At 44.7% G+C, this 22934-nt stretch overlaps 1 protein-coding gene across 2 annotated transcripts in view; it reads right to left on the bottom strand.

The window, feature by feature from the left end:
• Window positions 1-22934, bottom strand: part of LOC106567691 (uncharacterized) — a 76216-nt gene that overhangs the window by 27727 nt on the left and 25555 nt on the right. For both annotated transcript variants that reach the window (XM_014137279.2, XM_045693528.1), the window contains exons 4-8: window positions 14941-18370; window positions 14778-14822; window positions 13457-13572; window positions 9178-9337; window positions 8486-8625 (exon numbers count right to left, since the gene is read on the bottom strand). In XM_014137279.2, coding sequence (XP_013992754.2) covers window positions 8486-8625; window positions 9178-9337; window positions 13457-13572; window positions 14778-14822; window positions 14941-18370 — 3891 coding nt within the window. The remainder of the gene's footprint in view (window positions 1-8485; window positions 8626-9177; window positions 9338-13456; window positions 13573-14777; window positions 14823-14940; window positions 18371-22934) is intronic.

A 22934-nucleotide genomic window follows, 5' to 3' on the forward strand; every position in this document is an offset into this window, starting at 1 on the left:
TAGGCTAGCACCATTGTGTAGACAGAGGACAGCTATTTCTGTCCTCTTCTGGCTACATTGACTTCAATACAAAACCTAGTAGGCTACTTCCATAGACCTACATGGTAATTATGACCACTTCCAGAGGGGGTCCTCCAACCAATCATAGCTTTTGCAATATGAACTGACATGTTGTCCATCCAGTCATAGGATTAGGATCAGAGAACGAACCTAGTGTGGTGTATTGGGGTTGTGCCACAGAGCATTTTGGGGGTTCTATGTGTTGAGAAGCTTGGTGAGTTGGTGACATGTTGGATAGAGATTGAGAGTGAAGCATCTACTGTATTATTGACTGTATGTTTTGTTTATTCTATGTGTAACTCTGTGTTGTTGTATGTGTCGAATTGCTATGCTTTATCTTGGCCAGGTCGCAGTTGCAAATGAGAACTTGTTCTCAACTAGCCTACCTGGTTAAATAATGGTGAAATAAATAAATACAAATAAAAATAAAATTAGTTGAGCATAGTTGAGCATTTTTAGTATATCATTCAATTCAAATGAGCTTCTTCAAACTAGAGGAGATGGAGGAGGTAGATTATATAATGTTTAATTGGTTTTCGAACTTCATTTTTGTGTGGAGTTAGCAAGGCAAATTGAAATAAAACAAAAATTGTTTTACCCCTTTTTCTCCCGAATTGGTAGTTACAGTCTTGTCCCATCGCTGCAACTCCTGTACGGACTCGGGGGAGAGGCGAAGGTCAAGAGCCGTGCGTCCTCGGAAACACAACCCAGCCGAGCCGCTTCTTGACATAGTGCCTGCTTATAATGCCAGCCGCACCAATGTGTCGGAGGAAACACCGTATACCTGCTGACCATGTCAGCGTGCATTGCGCTCATCCTGCCACAGGAGTCACTAGAGCGCGATGGGACAAGAACATCCCTGCCGGCCAAACCCTCCCCTAACCCGGACGACACTTGTGCGGCGCCCCATAGGTCTCCCTGTCACGGCCGGCTGCGACAGAGCCTGAGCTCAAACCAGGATCTCTAGTGGCACAGCTAGCACTGCGATGCAGTGCCTTAGACCACTGCGCCACTCGGGAGGCCCCAAATTGAAATAAATTGAACTGACTTTAGTTTCAAGTAGCTCTCTACCAGAGTGCAGTTTTCTCAGCCAGAATGGCTAGCTAATGCTAACAACAATGTTGTGGATTAATTGTTGAAGAACCCTTTTCATTTCTATCTCAAGGCCATCAGACTGTTAAATAGCCATCACTAGCACAGAGAGGCTACTGCCTACATACAGACTTGAAATCATTGGCCACTTTAATAAATGGATCACTAGTCACTTTGGTAATGTCACTTTAATAATGTTTACATATCTTGCATTACTCATCTCATATGTATATACTGCATTCTATACTATCTATTGCATCTTAGCCTATGCCGCTCTGACATTGCTCATCCAGATATTTATATATTCTTATTCCATTCCTTTACTTAGATTTATGTGTATTAGGTATTTGTTGTGAAATTGTTAGATATTACTTGTTAGGATATAGAAACTAGAAGCACAAGCATTTCGCTACACTCGCAATAACATCTGCTAAATACGTGTATGTGACCAATAACATTTGATTTGATCAGATTTAAGCTCCTTGGAAAATGGACGGACGTTTGCATATTCAAACTGCGCAACAACAACAAGAAGGTAAGAAGAAACAAGGTCACAAGCAGCTAATCGGCAAGAGTTGGCTTTTACTGAAGCTTGCAGAGGTAATTGCTCATTACGATGCTTTACCTGCTGAGCATATGGAAGTTCTTATTGTCTTGTCTGGGGTGTCGAAATCAATTCAGAATGATTTGATCGCTTCAATCGCATCATCCAATAAAAGTCAGATTAAAAAGAGAGCTTGACTCCGAACAGACACAAGCAAAAACTCTTTACAGAAATGTTGCAGCAGCCTAGGCTAGACCTAAACATTAGAAATCTGACATGCTGTATGGGATGAAAACGAGACGATTTTTCAGTCTGATCAACTTTAGGCCACTAATAATAGAAGCTGCATACAGCCTATGTGCCCTGTCCATCTGGTCAGGGTAAACTAATTGGTAACGTTATGTATTAATAGTCTATTTGTTTGTCAGGAGAAAATGTGAATGTGATCAAATTTAGTATATATAATCACAATTGGGCTGGCTAGGCTGCCTATACGTTTTTAATACAAAATTATTAACTGGAATTAATCAATCAACATAATAGTGATGACAGATGTGAGTTCATTTTTTGTAAGGCCAACAGTTGCATAGGCCTGCATAATGCAAACATGCATAAGGCAAGCTCAGCCCTGTGATTTCTACTGTACGTCCGTTGTAGTCTTTCTGTCTGGGTAGAGGAAAGTCCCCTATTAGTCTAGTCTAAATGTATAAGGTTGCTGCAGTTTGACGGTTTTCATCCTCCCCAGGGTCAGGAGTTTTTTACAGGAGTTTTTTTAAACCATGTGATCTGAAAAACTGGTCCCATAGCCCGTATAAAACATTTTTACAACTGGTTAATCACTGTCATCCCCTATTAGGGTCCGGAATTTTCCTGGTTAGGTTACAAGATGAGGAAGAACTCCCCACCTCTATTGCGCCACCAGTCTGCTTGCAGTTGTCAGTTATCGTCAGGTATGTGGATGATCAGGGCTTTATTCAGGAACGTTTCTTGGGCTACTTTGATGTGTCAAGTGAGCGAGATGCGCAGTCTGTGTTCGACTTTGTGAATTCTGAGATGTCAGAGTTTAACTTCAGGGAGAAACTTGTTGCCCACACCTATGATGTATCTGGTATTTGTATTTACAAGTCCCCTCCTGTTCCCTGATTAAGAGGTGATGACCTCTCCACTCCATTACCACGGTCAACTCTCTCCTGACATTAACTGAAGCCACGTCTCATGTGCCGTCTTATCCACTGGCACATTGAATGTTTCCACTGTGAGCAGACCTGTCAATTTTGTGTCATTACTGTATGTTGAGTCAATCACGTACACAATCATATTAATACACATCAATGATTGCTTGGACAAACTCAATCCCTGAGCTGACAAGGTAAAAATCTGTCATTCTGCCTGAGCAAAGCAGTTAATCCACTGTTCCCCGGCCCCGAAGACGTGGATGCTGATTAAGGCAGCCCCCCGCACCTCTCTGATTCAGAGGGGTTGGGTTAAATGTGGAAGACACATTTCAGTTGAATACATTCAGTTGGACAACAGACTAGGTATCCCCCTTTCCATGATGGGCCTGTCCTGCACTGAAGCCAAGCCTCTGAACACCTCAACTCATGCCTCATACCCTCATTCAATCACTGCTGTGATCCCTTCCCAACACTGTATAAGTAGCCCTCTTATTCACAACAATATTGTACTATAAATGTCTTTATTAAACGCTTTAAGTTAAAATAATTAGTCCGATGGTTTTTTAAACACGGCTTGTTGTCTCCATGCAGTCCGCATCTATAACGTGTCTCCCATCCTCCTCAATTTTCCAAGTCACCAGCCTCCACTGATTTATGTGGCACCGCATTTATGGAGGCTTCTAAGTTCATTGTTTTATGCATGAACTGTATGAATGCATGATCAAACACCAATAATTGGGATATACAATGAGTATACAAAACATTAAGAACACATGCTCTTTCCATGACATAGACTGACCAGGTGAATCCAGGTGAAAGCTATGATCCCTTATTGATGTCACTTGTTAAATTCACTTCAATCAGTGTTGATGAAGGGGAGGAGACAGGTTAAAGAAGGATTTTTAAGCCTTGAGACAACTGAGACATGAATTGTGTATGTGAGCCATTCAGAGGGTGAATGGGCAAGACAAAAGATTTAAGTGCCTTTGAATGGGGTAAGGTAGTAGGTGCCAGGCGCACCGGTTTGTGTCAAGAACAGCACTGCTACTGGGTTTTTTACGTTCAACAGTTTCCCATGTGTATCAAGAATGGTCCACCACCCAAGGACATCCAGCCAACTTCACACAACTGTGGGAAGCATTGGAGTGAACATGGCCAGCATCCCTGTGGAACGCTTTTGACATCTTGTAGAGTCCATGACCCTGACAAATTGAGGATGTTCTGAGGGCAAAAGGGGGGTTGCAATTCAATATTAGGAAGGTGTTCCTAATGTTTGGTATACTCAGTGTACATTGAGAACTCTCACACTGTATATACAGTGCATTCGGAAAGTATTCAGACCCCTTCACCTTTTCTACATTTTGTTATGTTGCAGCCTTGTTCTAAAATTGATGAAAAAATGTTTTCCCCTCATCAATCTACACACAATACCCCATAATGACAAAGCAAAAAAAAAGTTTTTTGATATTTTTGCAAATGTATTAAAAATAAAAACAGAAATAGCTTATTTACATTAGTTTTCAGTCCCTTTGCTATGATCCTCAAAATTTAGCTCAGGTGCATCCTATTTCCATTGATCATCCTTGAGATGTTTCTACATCTTGATTGGAGTTCACCTGTGGTAAATTCAATTGATTGGACATGATTTGGAAAGGCACACACTTGTCTATATTAGGATCTATATAAGCAAAAACCAAGCCGAGACAGGATTGTGTCAAGGCACAGATCTGGGGAACAGTACCAAAACATTTATGCAGCATTGAAGGTCCCCAATAACACAGTGGGCCCCATCATTCTTAAATGGAATAAGTTTGGAACCACCAAGACTCTTCCTAGAGCAGGCCGCCTGGCCAAACTGAGCAATCGGGGGAGATGAGCCTTGGTCAGGGAGGTGACCAAGAGCCTGATGGTCACTCTGACAGTCACTTCTGGAGGAAACCAGGCACCGCTCATCACCTTGCCAATACCATCCCTACAATGAAGCATGGTGGTGGCAGCATCATGCTGTGGGGATCTTTTTCAGCAGCAGGGACTGGGAGACTAGTTAGGATCGAGGGAAAGATGAACGGAGCAAAGTACAGAGAGATCCTTGATGAAAACCTGCTCCAGAGCACTCAGGACCTCAGACAGGGGTGAAAGTTCACCTTCCAACAGGACAACGACCCTAAGCACTGTCATGACTTTCCCTCCTGGGTGAGGATCAAAGAGAGCCCCCCCTCTCTCCCACCAGAGAGGAGAAGGGGGGGGGAGGGGCGGTTTTATGACTTTAATGACCGGTTGTAGACTTTCTCTCTCTGGACCTGCAGTATTGCACAAAGGAATCTGATGTGTGTAGAGAGAGAATCTGCAGCCAAAACTCCAACATCCAAACGTGGATAATGAAACAATGTTTCTAACATAAAGAATGTGGGAAATGGTTGGTGAGGATCCAAACAATAATCATGTCATATCATTTGTTGTTTTGTGATGTCATTAAAGATGGTATAGCAAGATAATGGTAAATCTACAAATGTATACATCCCAGTTATCAGATTTATATCTAAATGTTGTGAAACTTATATGATTAAATATGAAATGAAAAGATAGCAATATGATTCTAGCCTTCTAAATTAGATAATTGATGTCATTCAAAGTTTTACCCAGTCAGTAACCACGCCCACGTGAGCATAGACATTATGCCAAAAGGATGGAACGCCCCCTTTTCCAGAGTTCTTATAAAGGACTCCTAATGAAATTTACAACAGACCAGCGTGACCGACAGCATGAGCTGAATGTTACGAAATGGTTAGAAACTCTCAACACAAGTGAAGAAAAAAATCTCTAGAGAACAAAACAAGCCGGGTTGCTGCAAGTGTGTAAAGTGGTCCTAGCTGTACCCTGAATAATGAACCATTGAGACCAGAGAACGTGAGAATCATCCACATATTGAAATGGTTTAAAACTACCAGACCAGAAAACGGTAAGACTCTGAAACTCTCGAGTGAAGAAGATAAAGACTACATCGGAACATTCAGTCTTTAGTCTAGTAAACTCTACCACAGACCACTGCATGGGTAATATTTGAAGGATCCAGTCTAACGAAGACAAGAGGGGAAGAACATTTTCCTCTCACCACCGTGTGGTACATGTGAAGGATCGAATCTAACGAACACTCCGAGACAAAGTAGCCTATTACAACTATAAAGGACATTTCGACCACTGTTGGACAAACCAGAGACTTCTGTCGAACGACTCCCCATAGACGGACCGGGCGATTTTAACAGAGAGAAACGACAAAGACATACAAGCGTAAATATATACATTGCAATTATTTTCGAATGAGCGGTCGTTCATGTGCAAAGTATTCACATTCCCATGAGTATAGTTTTCCAACTGTATGTACGGTGGGTCCCTCTCTGTCTCTCCCGCTATTTCTTTCCCCACCCTTTCCATCGTGTAACAAGCAGTCATATCGGGTTAGTCCACTAGGGACTTTTCATTGCATTATGTTAGTAATCAATTCAACCTGTGTGTGTTTATGTATTTCTGTGTGATTATTTAGTTAGTTAGTAAATAAATAATTAAGCCAATTTGTGTATCGCTGAATCATCATTTAGACTAGGGTTCGTGCAGATTTATGAGGTCAACGACGTCAGTATGAGACTGATATGAGGTAATAATAATTAATAATTGACTGTTATTGATGTAAGAGATATTTATATTTTTTGAGTTTAAGTTGGGAGATAGTAACTCGTTTAAATAACTTTTTCCTTGGTGCCCCAAGATTGCTAATTAGTTAATTGTTACATTATTAATTTAATCACGTAATAACTAAACATAGTTAATTGATTTGATGAAACAGTCATCACATTAATGATAGTCACGTCATGACAGCACACAGCCAAGACAATGCAGGAGTGGCTGCAGGACAAGTCTCTGAATGTCCTTGAGTGGCCAAGCCAGAGCCCGGACTTGAACCCGATCTAACATATCTGGAGAGACCTGAAAATAGCTGTGCAGCGAAGGTCCCCATCCACCCTTAGAGAGCTTGAGAGGATCTGCAGAGATGGGAGAAACTCCCCAAAAACAGGTGTGCCAAGATTGTAACGTCATATCCAAGAAGACTCAAGGCGGTAATCGCTGCCAAAGGTGCTTCAACAAAGTACTGAGTAAAGGGTCTGAATAATTATGCAAATGTATATTTCTGTGAAAAAAAGTGATATTTCAGTTATTTATGTGTAATACATTTGCAAAAATATATAAAAACCTGTTTTTGCTTTGTCATTATGGGGTATTGTGTGTAGATTGATGAGTGGGAAAAAATATTTACTGCATTTCAGAATAAGGCTGCAACGTAACAAAATGTGGAAAAAGTCAAGGGGTCTGAATACTTTCCGAATGCACTGTATACAGTACATTTTCACTCTTATTTTTTGGGAAGATGCTTCATTATTTGCCAGGAAAACTATAAAAACTAATTGTAAAAAATAAAAGTACAAAAATTAAATTGTGAAAAAGAGTAATGACTAGTAGAATTCAGTGACATTTTTTTAGCTGCTTATGTTAGATTTTTTAGATGACCTCGATATTGTTGTTTCTATTTTTTGTGTGCTTTGTGTATATGTTGTATTGTGTTATGCTGTTGTTGGTGATTGTGTGTGTTTTGTTGTTGTTGTTGGTGACTGTGATATATTTAAAATATAAAATAACATGATTAAAAGAAACAACAATACTTTGTCCAAAAGTCATACAGTCAGTGTCACTAATCTCCACTACAATAGAAATCACTTTATCTTCTCTGTGAGAGGAAAAATATTGTATTGAAAATCTGTTACTATGGAACAACCAAGATGCCTTCACCTTGAAATATTTCAATCTGCTTCAATGCAGACCGTGCAGTAGGTGGTAGTTGAACAATATATAACTATTTTAATGGACGCCAGACAATGTTGACAAAGGCGTATGATCTTGTAAAAACGGCTAATGACCTGGAGTAAATCCTGGCATGCTTCCAAAACATTTAATGTTTGCTGTTGTTGGTTCATCAATCAGTCAGAATGATCAGAGGCTGCGGCATCATACTACGGCAGTGATATTCCGATCCTAAATGTGCCTTTCTTCTACCGTAAATGCGGGTGTGTTTGTGAAGTTTTACAGAGTCTTTATTGAGGAATTACCTCAATAACTAGGCTACCCCACTACCTCCACCCTGAAGTGGGTCGTGCGAAAACTTCATTTCGAAGTGTTCATTCCTGAACTGGACAGGGCGTCACTTCTACTTGTATATTAGTACCCTATTCTCTTAAACATTCCTGTAATACCCAATGTTTGTGCTTTACAAACACTTTGAGCAGGAAATTGACTTTCCTAACAGGTGCATGCTAACAGCTGCAGCTCAATGACCCAGCAGAGAACATTCCACCCAAATTCAGTAGAAACAATATAGACGCCGGTTGGCAAGGACACGTCTTCTCAATGAGTCAGTTCCCCTGTTGTTTTAGCAATGATGGCGCTTCCTATTTGAGTCTATATAGCCTGTAGCTACTGAAGCTCTCTCTCTCACACAATGGCAGTGAGTTCAGCTACACAGTTACAGATACCACTAACAGGCTAGGAATAGGATAGGGCTCCTCACCAGCCAGACTTGACAGTCAGGTTTGACAGGTGGATAGGTCCGCCATGTGTTCCCAAGATGTCCGCTTTCGAGTGGAGATGCTCCGTGGCTCCTCCTGGCGCTCCGTCCGGAAGCAGATGAATTTCTGGAGTGCCGTCATCCTGAACGGTGAGAGAGACACAACAGCATTCCCTCAACATGTGGAGACATTCCTCCACACACCGCTCTATCAATCCTACTCTATCAGGCCCCACTATAATGCCTAAGGCTGAGAGAGGGGAAGATAGAGAGGACGAAAGAGAGTGTGTGAGAGAGAGAGAGAGAGAGAGAGAGAGAAAGTCAGAGAAGTAGAGGAGAGAATGAAAGAAGGAGGGATAGAGAGACCCTGGCCCTCTACCAGATCTTCAGTGTCCTTCCAGCTCTGTGCTTTTCGGCACTTCCCCCCGTTGTATCCTTTGAGACGACAGCTTGGCTACACTGTTCACTTTACGCCTCTCTTCTATTTGTAACAGTGACAGGTTAGTTGAAAACTACAGAAAATCATATTCAAGCCATGCCATTTAGATGGAGAGGATTAATTAATACAATTTATGATTGACTGTGGCCGGAGGCTACTGGGAGGTGTAAATAATGGAACCATTGTCTCCCAATAGTTGGAGGGAAATCACTAATGGCACTTGATACTGTAATTTAATGGTAATAAATATACCCACCTTTACTAGTCTTCTGATGGAGCCGATGGTGATGCTGGTGGGCTTGTTCTTTATCCCCTGGCTGGCATGTTGCTGGCCTGGTTGGTGGCTCAGTACCGTCTCCCCTTCCTCCAGTAGCACCCAGGGGCCCTGGAACCCCGGTTCCAGGTACAGCAGCCAGCTACGACACACACACACACACACTGTGTGAGCACCCACTTCAATCTCACTCTCTCTCTCCCTCACACACACACACGCACTCACACTCTCATTCTCTCTCACCCACTAAGCACAAAAAGAGATGCCAGCCACCAACTGACCACACAGAGCACACACAAACAGAGCAGGGGCATTGCCATGGAAACCTTGGTGACAGGACCTAGAATTCACACCGTACCAGTACAGACACACACCCAACACAACAACAGCTGGTGATTAAAGTTACACGTCGAAGAGAAGGATACAGCACTGGGCTGACAGTAATGGAAATCAATCTGGCAATCACAAATGTTTTTTTTCTTCTGTTGAAATATTAAAAGCTGCTTACTCATGCCCCTGAACGACAGGCCCACAGCTCACAGTAGGGGGCATGGGGAAACCAAGCAGAGTCCTTCAATAGTTCAATATCCCTGCTGAGACTTGACCAGAACACTGCCTTTTATCTGGGGTTAAACTTGCCAAGTCAACAAATATTGTGGATTCTGAAAATAACACAGCGGTGTGATGTGTGCAGTGTAAACAACACTATTGTGTGTTTGTGTGTGTTTGTGTCGCCAGTAGCCCATAAACAAGTATTTTCAGGGACTTTTTCCCATGTTAATCATGGTCTCCTTCCATAAATAATCTATGTGGATGGTCAGGAACGGCTTTGAAGCTGTAGGAATCTGTCTATATTGACTCAGACAGACAGGGTTCTCCCAAAAGGCTTAGGCTGCTTTCACTGATTACACATCCACCATGAGAGACAGAGATCAATAGCTCCTGATAGGATAGGCTGCTGGGTTGAAGCCCAAGGAGGGAGGAAGCATCTCATGAGAAAGTCAAATCCCTCATAACTAGCATGCAGGAGAAACCATTTGTGGCTCACGCCTTCACTGATGAACTTGAACTGAATTCAAAACTTTGAATGACCAACAATCTGGGTGTCCAGAACCACTAGGAGTTTGCTGAGTCAGGTAGTTGAAAATCTGTTGAACTTGAATAAGTCAACCTGTAAAGTAGCTCTTGTACGGCAAATCAAAACTAGTTGGGGAAGAACAAAGCGGTGGTACACATGACTTCCTCTGTGGAACGTAGAGGGAACAATGGAACGCCAGTTGGTTGGTTAACCTGAGAAGTGGATGGGGGAGAACACACACAAGCACAAGAACGTGACTCGCTTTCTTTCTCTCCACCGCTCTTGTGGACAGGGGAGAGAGCTCCCAGTCACATGGTCTGAAAGCTGCTTTGCCTTTCCCACTTTATGTTCGGGAATGACGGTTTGGTGTAAATAATACAACAGGACTAGGGAAAGGGGGGCCGAGCCAACGTACTAGTACACAAATGGAAGGTGGGCCCATCCATTAAGAATGAGATGTTGCGTAAGGCAGCAAACTTTCACTAGTGATGGCGTGCAGAGTCGAGTGAGCCTGCCTTTGCGTGAGTCGTTTGACAAAAAGCACACGGCGGCAGAACATGTTCGCAAGACTGAAGGTTTCTGGTTCGGCACCCATTAAATATGAGAGCAGTCTTACAGCATAGCACACATCTACCAGGCTTCTCTGGATGTAAACCTGCTCTGCCTCTGGCAGAGAGGCACAGAGACATACTGTCATGTGCATTAGTTAAACCTAGTGCGGCATGATATGAATATTAACAACTAAACGTATTGCTAGTATACAGTGCCTTCGGAAAGTATTCAGACCCATTTACTTTTTCCACATTTAGTTACGTTTCAGCCTTATTCTAAAATGGATTAAATAAAAAAAAATCCTCAGCAATCTACACACAATACCCCATAAAGACAAAGTGAAAACCTTTTTTTTTTTTTTGCAAATGTATTAAAATGTATAAACAGAAATACCTTACTTAAATAAGTACTCAGACCCTTTCCTATGAGACTCGAAATTGAGCTCAGGTGCATCCTGTTTCCATTGATCATATTTGAAATGTTTCTACAACTTGATTGGAGTTCAACTGTGGTAAATTAAATTGATTGGATATGATTTGGAAAAGCACACACATATCTATATAAGGTTCCACAGTTGACAGTGCATGTCAGAGCAAAACCAAGCCATGAGGTTGAAGGAATTGTCCGTAGAGCTCTGAGACAGGATTGTGCCGAGGCACTGATCTGGGGAAGGGTACCAAAACATTTCTGCAGAATTGAAGGTCCCCAAGAACACAGTGGCCTCCATCATTCTTAAATGAAAGAAGTTGGGAACCACCGAGGATCTTCCTAGAGCTGGCAGCCCGGCCAAGCTGAGCAATCAGGGGAGAAGGGCCTTGGTCCGGGAGGTGACCTAGAACTCGATGGTTACTCTGACAGAGCTCTAGAGTTCTTCTGTGGAGATGGGAGAAACTTCCAGAAGGACAACCATCTCTGCAGCACTCCACCAATCAGGCCTTTATGGTAGAGTGGCCAGACGGAAGCCGCTCCTCCGTAAAAGGCACATGACAGCCCGCTTGGAGTTTGCCAAAAGGCACCTAAAGACTCTCAGACCATGAGAAACAAGATTCTCTGGACTGATGAAACCAAGATTGAACTCTTTGGCCTGAATGCCACGTCTGGAGGAAACCTGGCACCATCTCTACGGTGAAGCATGGTGGAGACAGCATCACGCTGTGGGGATGTTTTTCAACAGCAGGAACTGGAAGACTAGTCAGGATCGAGGGAAAGATGAACGGAACAAAGTACAGAGAGATACTTGATGAAAATCTGCACCAGAGCGCTCAAGACCTCAGACTGGGGGCGAAGGTTCACCTTCCAACAAGACAACGACCCTAAGCACACAGCCAAGACAGCGCAGGAGTGGCTTCGGGACAAGTCTCTGAATGTCCTTGAGTGGCCCAGCCAGAGCCAGGACTTGAACCCAATCTAACATCTCTGGAGAGACCTGAAAATAGCTGTGCAGCGACGCTGCCCATCCAACCTGACAGTGTTTGAAAGGATCTGCAAAAAAGAATGGGAGAAACTCCCCAAATACAGGTGTGCCAAGATTGTAGTGTCATACCCAAGAAGACTCAATGCTGTAATCACTGCCAAAGGTGCTTCAACAAAGTACTGAGTAAAGGGTCTGAATACTTATGCAAATGTAATATTTCTGTTTTTTATTGGTAATACATTTGCAAAAATTTCTAAAAACCTGTTTTTGCTTAGTCATTATGGGGTATTATGTGTAGATTGATGAGGGGAAAAAGCAATTTAATCAATTTTAAAATAAGGCTGTAACGTAACAAAATGTGGAAAAAGTCAAGGGGTCTGAATACTTTCCGAAGGCACCGTACAGGAATGCTTTTTAGCTTTTCCATCATGAAATATAAATGGAAGCACCGTCTTTTTCCAACTGCAGTAGTAAGATGATATGGAGCTGATAGTACATTGATGTACAGTGTTTTTCCTATATTAAATTTAGCATCGGCGCACGACCGCACCAGTTCAGTGACGGCAGTGTTTGTGTGGCTTATTACGCAACCCTTATGATTAACAGTACCGCCTCACAATGTGATTGGCTTGTGGCATGATGTTGGAACACGTATCACATTAAAAGAAGGTCTTGCGAGGACAGATTCATCAACAGACAGGTCTATCAATGGGAGCGAAAAGCGATAAATTAGCCAATCACCATCTGTCACCACCAGCCCAGGAGATTACCCCCCCCCCCCCCCACACACAGTGGGAAGGAACATATGGGGGCTCAGAGGAATCAATCACGATTTAAACTAAATGTTCTGATTTGACATAAGCTACACTTCCTAAGCCTCATGTTCAGTAATAATAAGGCTATTTTTCAGTGAGAGTGCATGAGTCAGGCAGGGAATGGATGAGACAGGGGTATTAGTCCAAAGCAGAGAATGATGCTAAAGAAGTGCTGGCTCCTTCTGAACCAGGTGGGCTATTTTACAGGGGACTTATACAAGTTTGACAGATTTTCAACTACCTGCTTCACCAAACTCTAGGCCTTGATCCGACAGAAACACTTCTCGAAGCCTAGACTTTTGGTCATTCAAAGATGTATATACAACTTCATAAAGAGCATCCTTCCTGTTTTAGGAGTGAGCAACCTTAAAACAAGTCCACTTGCTCTAAAGGTCCTCTTACCATCCTCCCAAGACTCGCACAGAGGCACCCTGTGGAAACACCATCCCAGAATCCTCCTGGTCTGTGTGGATCGTCCGCCTCTCTCCAGAGAATGTCACACCATCATAGATGTTCATCTGAAGAAACAGAGAGGAAGTCATTCGGGAAATGTAGAGAGCAACATGTGGGCTATATTGTAAAATAGACGCAGTCTGACAGTCAACCTCCGCAAATGATCTTTAAACAGAGTTTGACTTACTGACTCAATACAGGGGAAACAAAAGTCGTGCTTTTTCAAAGTTTCATCATATTTGAGTGACAACTGAACTGTGGCAGTTTGGTGTTGTTTTCATGATAAGCTGGGTGTGTGTCAACACAGTAAGGTTTCAAAAGCTTGAGGGGAAGGGTTTCCAGAATGGAGCCCGGTGCTGAGTGACTACGCCTGAGACCACTAGACTTAGTTCTGATGTGGAACAGGGAGAGAGGAGGGGGGCCCTTAATCCTCCAACCAGCCCACGAGCTACCCCAAGCAGTCATTATAAAACAGTGCCTCTTCTAGAATTAACACGCTGTGTTTCTTCATCCGTTAATCGCACCAGCCTACAAGACCCTGCCTGCTTAATACTGCTTCATTCCAAGTCTTGATAGTTTGCTCCCTTTGTTTCATCCTTAAAAACAAATACTTTCTCACCACGGATAACAGAACAGAAAAGCTTGGTTGTGTGGTTGCAAGGCAATTCCATTAGTGATTGTGTGAAACAACAATGCAGACCAAATCCTTGGCACCCAGTGCTTCGTTCACTGCCTGTGTTGTGAGCCTATAAACGTCATAATCTATGTAAAACTGCATACAAGTTGTTTTGTGGAGAAAACCCATTCCTGATTTGTTTTATTTGGATGAAACAATCCACATATACATTGCTAGACCACAGGAATGCAGACTGGCATTGCAGGTGGTTTTTACTTGTCATTAGAGTGCTATAGACGAGATCCTCACTCCTTTTGTACAGATCCTGAGAAACAGGATGATGGGATAGCGTTTTACAGCAATGAATAGGCAGTTGCATAATTGAGATCTCATTTCCATTTATGACAGGCCTTAGGAAGAGATTAAAGTTAAAAAAAAAGAAGAGCTGCTGCCCTACTTTCTATAGCCTGAGGTATCATTAGCTAATGGAAGAGAAATGTTCTGTCCAGCTCAAAGGCCGTCTGGCATCTCCAATCTATTCAGCACAGTGATTAGGAGGCAGGCTGCCTCAAACAATAAGACAGTCATTAAGATGCGATCAGAAATGAGCGTGACAGTGAGAAAGTACTAGTCATGTAAAAGATGGAAACTCACCAGAGTAGGCCTTGGGATGACCTTTCCACAACTCCAATTTTCCCCCTAAAATGATATAAACAGGAGTCAAATATTAGCATATATTACTTCTTAATGTCAGGCTGCATAATGAGCTTTTCATATAACATTGTTGAATAGAAATGTCAGTTGCTGTTGAACCTACCATGTCGGTTGCTGTGGATGGACACTTGTTATCACGGAGGCACGGAATGAGTTTGTCATCATCAGGCTCTGGCAACACTGGCTGCGCTGATTTCAAGTACTGATTCATGGGCGAATCTGCAGGCTTTTGGGTGGGCAGATTGTTCACGTCCTCCGTTGGACCCTCTTCTCGAGGTCCCATAGTGAATGGATCAGTAGGAAGTGTCAGAGAGCCTGGGCCCTCCTGCTTGCTACTTTGGTCTCCATCCATTCCCTGGCCATCCCCCTCCTCACCCTCCGCCTGGCCCCTGTTAAAGAAGTCCCATAGGGGCCGCCGTAGAGGAGGGGTGGAGGGCTCCTCTGAGTCTGCATCCGTGTCGGAGTAGCCACTGGACTGCAGGCGCTCGCTGACCGACTGCAGCAGGGACAGGATGGACAGAGAGGAGGACGAGGCCAGCTGCTCCATCCCCACACCTCCGCTCAGACTCCTCAGCTCCTCTGTGGCTGGTGGCACCATGAGTCCCCTGTCATCCCGTGACAGGCCCCCCTCCACCGCTTCCTCGCCGCGGAGACTGTCTTCCTCCATGATGGGCGACAGAGAGAAGGGGTAGGCCTTGGCCCGCCGCGCCGTGGGGCTCAGCATGGGGCCTGTATCATTGACAAACACGGCATCAGTCTCCTCTTCCTCATCGATAATGGAGAAACCGCTCGCCTCCATGTCGTGGAAGGCAAGCTGGGGGACTGGGAGGAGGGGGAGGAGAGGTTCCAGGGCTGGGGCTCTCCGGCCTCCCGTAGCCCCTGTAGCATGGAGCCCAGCTAGCCTGCTGCTCAGGTCCTGGTGAAACCCTGCCATAGCTGCAGCTGCTGAACCTGCACCACTGTATCCTGGTGTCTCTGAGTCCTGACTCTGCTGCTGTGGAGAGACATCGCAGCGATACGCTCTAACCGAGCTCCTCTGTGGCATGTCCTCGTTACCGGAGCCAGGGGCTGAATTAGACACAAGGCCCTCTGAGGTGCTCAGGTCCTTGGGGAGTCTCCTTGAGGAAGAAGGGTCCATGCAGATGGTGCCTGTGGGTCTGCTGCTGGCCCCATCCTCCTCACCTCCAGAGTCAGAGCCCTCTGAGACTACAGAGGCTAAGTAAGTCTCAACCAGGGCAAAGCCTTGATCCCCACTGACCATAGTGCCATTCGGCCCATTGGTCTCAGTCTGAGGAACATTCAGTGTTATTTCAGGACCGCTTTCTTGGCCTTCATCATGAAGAGTTATACAGGCAATAGGCCTCAGCCCTTTAGCATGTCTGACTTGAGATGGTTGTAGTGAGTTTTGGGCGTGTTTTGGTCTGACTGACATAAGGTCTGTCTCAGAATTGCCCTTAGCTTCAGGTTTGGAACCTTTCCTAAACAGATCAGTCTCAGGAAATGCTGTTTGGTTTCTGAAGGAAGTATTGTCATTCAGAGTGCTGTTGAGCTTATTGGGACTTTCAGAGTTATTGGACACAGAAACAGGACCATATTGAGCCTCACCATCTTGTTTAGGACTATGTCTATTGCTTTCGATATCATCTTTGGCTACGTGGACTACTCTGTCTCCTACCTGTGTTTCTTTAACGCCTAGCACCTCGTTACAACCATTGTCCCCTGAAGTGCCGAGCACCTGATCTTTGTTTTCATTTGTTTTCCCTGAGACAGACTCATACTCATTACTCGCTCTCGTTATTTTAATAATATCCCCACCATCGCCATGGATACCTGGTTTCTCGTGGGACACTCCACCGCTCAAGCGAGGCAACACATCTCCCTGGTGCTTATTGCCACTGTATTCAGACGTGATAGCATCGTTTGGCTGGGAATCCTCTTCCCCTTGTGGATGCTCATTAGCATTAGCATCCCTTAGCTGTTGACCTTTGACCTGTAACTGGTGACTGGTGCCTGGGGTCCCCTCGGCACAGTGTTCTCCCTGCCTGTGGTCTGAGACACAGATGGTGGGTGCACTGCTCTCACAGGCCGGCCCAGGGCTGCTCCTGATGTCAGTGTCCGAGCCTGCGATAGACTCGTACCCCGAGGAGGGGGTAGACCTGGGGCCCTCCGCCAGAGGGTTAGGGTTCAACAAGAGGGTCTGTTCTGCTGGGAAGACTGAGGGGTGTTTGTCATCATCTCTCACTGAAGGCCTTACCTCCAGGAGCTTATCCTTCTCGAAGGACTGCTCCATGCTCTCCTCCTCTCGTCCTGCGGGTAGGACCAGGTAAATCTCCTCACTGGCCTTCTGGAGCGCTTCGTCCCCCTCCAACTCAGAGGATTCTATTCTCTCTAGGGCCGCTAGAGCATTCCTCAGAATGTTATCCACCATCATTTTAGACTCCAAATGAAGGGCCTCGTCAAACAGATCGTCTGAAGGACCAACGTCCCCCTCCTCCCCTGACTCAAATCCGTGCAGTCCAGCACCAGTGCCTGAATCCAGTACATCCCCAGAATCGGAGTGCCTAGTTGCTGGCATGGGTCCCTGGCTTTCGTCCGCTGATGCAAGCGAGGCGGACGGTGAAATGGGATGCGGAGCCAGCTGGCCTCCATCGACATCGGAAACAGCAGCAGGCAGATGAGTGTGCTGCGCAGTCCCCTCGGTGCCTGGCGGCTCGCTGAGCCACGCAGCAGCTAATGAAGGTGACCCAGTCTGGACACAGTGTGTAGATAAGGTTTCTGTCTGCTCACTCAGCCCTGTGTCTCTGTCCCTGTCTGTGTCCCTGTGTGTATCCTCGCTGGCCATCTCCGCATGAGTGATTCTATCCCGGGGGCTCTGCTCCCCACTGTGGGTCTCACTGCCTGCTGTACTAGTCCTGGCATCAACAAAGTCCTCTGTGGGTGCGGGAGGGGGGACTGTGACTGAGCCAGCCCCAGAGAGAAAGTCCTTGAACTGAGCTCCTACAGTAGGCAGGCCTGCCTCCCTGTATAAAGGGAAGGTGCTTTGACTCCCAGCCCTTTCTGCTGTCTGCGTTGTTAGTGGAATGTGACTAGAGCCAAGTCCAGTTGGACCCAAAACAGCAGAGTCTGTTTCGGAAGTCCAAGCCCCTCTCTCATTGGTCTCTGAGGTTGGAGCGCTAATCTGATTGGTCGATATGGTCTGAATGTCACTCCGCTTTGAAATGGTGAGTTCTAAAGCGGAGGGTGTCACCCCACCCAAGGGGCTGCCCTCCCGCCCTGAGGTTGAACCCCTCCCATGCAGGGCCTCATCCCCCTCTGAGATGGGGAAGTCCACCTGCACCTGGTGCATCATCCTGCGTCTGTCTCTCTGGCCACGGTACGTCCCGTACGTCACCACAGGCGGACAGGCCAGGGCCAGCCGCCGCTGACGCTCATCCACCTCCGCCTCACCTTCGCGCAACGGGCCGCTGTCTGCCGCTGCTTCGCCCTCTCCGCATCCTTCCCTGTGGCCTTCCGTCTGCGTCTCCTCTAAGGCTCTATTAATAATGCACAGAGAGACAAGGTGCATAACAATACTGACAAGGACACACATATCACCCAGTGCTGCTTTGGGTGAGGAGAGGGGGGGGGGTTGGGTGATTCATGCATATAAGCAGTGTTGTGTAAAAAGCAGCCACTCATACAGCAGTTCAAGAACATCCTCATCAAATATTAATCGGCAGCTACTGGACAAAGATATAGCATGCCCCAGGGCAATGCATAGATCTACCAGCTTTCACACACCTACAACCAGCACCGTTTCTGTTCCCTTCACCTCCCCCATCTTAATCCTTCAAAGGGCTTGATGAGAAATCAAATAGTACAATGCTTCAAAAAAGATAATAATGGTGTTCAGGGGGAAAAGGCATTTTTCAAGGCTTTTACCTTCCAAACACAATTGTGCTCAGTGTTTTCAATTAGCTTCCCTGCCTGGAAACACACATCAAATAATTACAGCCTTTACAATGACCTCCCCAGCCTCTTTAGCACAAAGTAGCTCACAGCTGGTCCTCACCCCAACCCCAACTCGCCCAGATGGTGTTCAACTGATACAATAACATTAGCGCTTGGCTTTGTTGTTTTTTAATTGATTGCTGCCTGTGTTGGTGTGAGAGAAGAATACTACTGGGGAGACGGATGCAGGTATCCCCCACAAAGTAAACTAGTCATCTCATAAGGAGTGACAGTGGCTTGGATAATACAAAATGTATCTGAGATTAACTATATAATCAATGTCAACAAAAACAGCACGCTGGTATTACGTTTTAGAGTTCAACTTAATGGATGAGTCAGCCTGAGTCATGAGGTGATTTTGGTTGATTTGAGTCATGTTCTCATGATGTTACCCCCGCAACAAAACAAAAAAAATGAATGAGGCTTATGGCCACAAAGATCTTGTCACAATAAAGCACTTCAGTGGGTCCTTCTACAGAATGAAAATAAGAAATCCCATTGCAGCGAGTTCGAATAAATATCTTATTATTTATAGATAATTATTTATGGATATTTCCGTGTAGCTCTATTCTTCACTATCAGTTCTTCTCCAGCTCAATAAAAAGCCTTTGGTATAACAACAACAAGGTCTGATTGGATTCCCAAGAGGACTATAAATACAGTACATTGATGAGTAGCTGATTGTTTGTCTGTAGCGTTGTCTTGATGGCTGTCAGCTTTCAGACTCCAAGGCCCCAGGGGCAGCAGTGTATCGTGACAGCTCCCCACGGGACACCGTGTACAAACTGTGGCTTTGTTTGACGCATCATAGACAGGAGCCCAGATAGATTACTCTCCTAGACGTTGTATTAAGTCACGGTGTGTAGGATGAGTTGTGTGGCATGGGAGGAGTGGATACTTTGGGCCAAAAACATGACACTGTCTTTATTTGACCAGCACTAAATTACATGTAAAATTCTACCATGTACATTTACTTTTCCTTTTGGAAAATGACAGTTGTCACACTTGTTAAAGGGCGTGAACCGCTCAAGCCACTAGACTGCAACACGTTTTCCAATGACTGTGCGACTTCACATTGAAATGGATCTGTGGTCTGTAGAGTGCAGAGGGATATCGAAGGGCTAATCAGTGATCGAGAAGGGAAACCAGGCTGGCTCATTCGTGCAAATGAGCCATGCTCACACTTCCTGCTCCCCAGCCAAATGGCTGAAACCATTCCAACCAGTGATGCTCTTCCTGCCCTGCCAGCATCTCGGACGCACAGGGACGAATCATTACAAACATTTCCCCTCTACATGCTGTGCTGTATGAATCAGTCTGACGACAGCGTGTGTGTGTGAGCACGTAAGCACGCTCTAGTGTCAAAGGATCAAGATTCCTGTGTTTCCATGCATAGCCTCCCCACCCTGACTTAGCACCAGTAACTGACTGGCTGCCAGGAGGGCTTAGCTAGAGCCAGACTCCCCCACCCACCCACCCACCCACACAATAACCAGGCACCCTAGCCTGCACTGGACAATTATCCTACTCTCTCTGGCTTCCTGAACACACACCCAGCCTACATATTACCATGACTCAATGACAGAACTGGCGGAATCACAAGAAACCATTGTCAAAGAATGTAGCCCTGTAAGATTTGTGCTCTAAAATAAGCTACTAGTTAATCTCCTACGGTAACAAGACTTTCAAAGTCATGCTCAACTTTCAGAAGTTAACTGCTCTTGTGTTTTGAGTCGTGAGGTGACACAAAACATTCATATTCAATCAAAAGTCAGCATCGACAACATGTATAGCATAGCATAGTTGCCAGAATGAGTTTGAAACATTGCAATGAAATGTTTCCCCCTCAGTGTCAGTGATTTTCAGCTCACAAATATGGCATACTTTGTAGGAATGTTGGAATGACATTCAGTAGCAGCTAGATAAGGTTAACATGCCTTCATGGCACAAGTATACATGAGTGTCCTTCATGGTGTGTCGTGTCTGTGGATTCAATGGTGTATGGACTGTGGTGTGAATGTCTGGTATGCTGTCTGTGGACTCAATGCTGCATGTCCTTTGGTGTGTGCGTCCTTTGTGTACACTGTGGGTTCTCTGGTCTGCTGTGGTCTGTCTTTAGTTATCGGCCGGTGGCTTATCTCAAACAGCAGCTCCCCCTCCGAGAAAAACAATGTCTCTTCCTCTCTCTCTCTTTCCCTCTCGCTCGCTCCCACTCTCTCCCTTTCATCTCTCATTCTATTTCTAGCTCATGGACATTGCGTATGTGCGATGAGGAGAATCCACTGGTGTTTGATAACTATTGGCCCAGACAGTGCTTTCCAATCCCGTATTTAATCAAATGGCGTTCTTTATTTCCTTGTTGCACTCAGATGTTTCCCTCCTCTGCAAACCTTGATGTTACAGTTCCCTTCTTACATCCCTGCAGGACAAAACTCGACATACTCCATTTCATTTATTTTCATTTCATTTGGTTCCCCAGCGTCAGCCCCAGCCGTCTGAGTGGCTACTCCACTCTCCTGTTGTTAATTGCTGTGCTATGAATATAATTGTTGTTTGGCCTACTTCTTCACCCAGTGAGTGAAAAGCAGCTACACCTTCAATGACAATTCTGCCGGTCTATCTCGTCCCTCTCTCATTCTACACACCTCTTTCTTTTTCTCTTCCTCCTCTCCTGCTTCCCTGACCCTTCTATGGGGATGCAGGGACGGTCCGTCTAATATTTGTTCGGTGCGTGCAGCAAACTGTGAGTAGCATTTTTTAGTTACTTGTATAACTTTAAGAGCTGGGATGTCTGTCCTGCAAATACTTTAGGTCAGAGACTGTATAAAAAGTTCGCAATGCACTTGCTAGCATTTAGTTAGCATTTTCTATGGGACTTTACATGTACTATTTAGTATTGATAACCTTCGGATTAAAAAGGCTCAGTGGGGTTTGAAAATAGCGCCCCTTGTGTTCAGTGCCGGTATTACCGAATATCCTTGTATGGCACAAGGTCGGTATAAAGGTATGACAATCTGGATACCGCCCAAGCCTAAAGCTATATGCAAAATGTAGCTCAAGAGAAAGTGCAAGTGTACGCTCTCATCCTTATTGCTGCTTCAAGTTCCGTAGCCTACCTCTCCTCTCCTAGTTGGGCGTGCAAGAATACGTATGAGGTATCAATGAAATAGAGTAGGCTATAGGCCAGGGTTTCCCAACTCGAGGCCCAAATTTGGCCCGCAGGTGGTTTTATTTGGCCCCCCAAGTATTCTGATCAACAACAAAAAATATTACATAGGAAAAAAACTGTAAAAACACCAGGAAATAGCTCCAAGAGATTTTAATTTGGGAAATCTGTTCAAGTTTTTCCACACATATTAGAGAGACACACGATCATATCTAAATGTAAGCAAGGTTTGAAATGATTATGTTTTAGTCAAATATTATATCTGTTTGGGCTTCTTGCGGTCAATTTGCAGTCTACAAATGATTTGTAAATATGTTTCGGACCCGTGATCATCTGCTCAAGAAAAGAAATTGGCCCGCGGCTGAATCTAGTTGATGATCCCTGTTCTAGGCTATGGTTGGGCGGTGCACTTATCTTTTTAAGGAAATGAAATTCCTAGATATGATTAGGCTATAGTTTACTACATTGCCTTGAAATACATATTGATCACCCATTTTTGTCTCAGTCAGAAAATCATCCCGCTCCTAAAATGTAGGCTATATGCAAAACGTAGCTCAAAAGAAAGTACAAGTGTCTGCTCTCTTCAAACTAAGTCTAGCCTATTGGCTGATATAGCCTAGTAATATTGACAGCGGGCAGGCAGTATGAAGAAATCAGTCCTGTGCAGACCTCTACATCAGTTTATCAGCTGCACATGCAGAAACTAGAGCCACTGGGGTAACTTACGAAGATAGTTGTGAATGTATTTATTGACATCAATAGAGTTGCAAATGATATTAAGAAATGAAACTGATAGTTTAGTTGATAGTGAGCATCTACAGATCATCTAGGGAGTATCCTAATCAAGTGGGTCTCACCCAGGAAGCCAAATGTCCTGACTCCACAGTTTGTTTGTTATTTCAAATGTATTTTCTTAACATGACTCTCGTATTCCTCTGTGA

This window comes from Salmo salar, chromosome ssa13, assembly GCF_905237065.1.
Source record: "Salmo salar chromosome ssa13, Ssal_v3.1, whole genome shotgun sequence".
Lineage (NCBI taxonomy): Eukaryota > Metazoa > Chordata > Actinopteri > Salmoniformes > Salmonidae > Salmo > Salmo salar.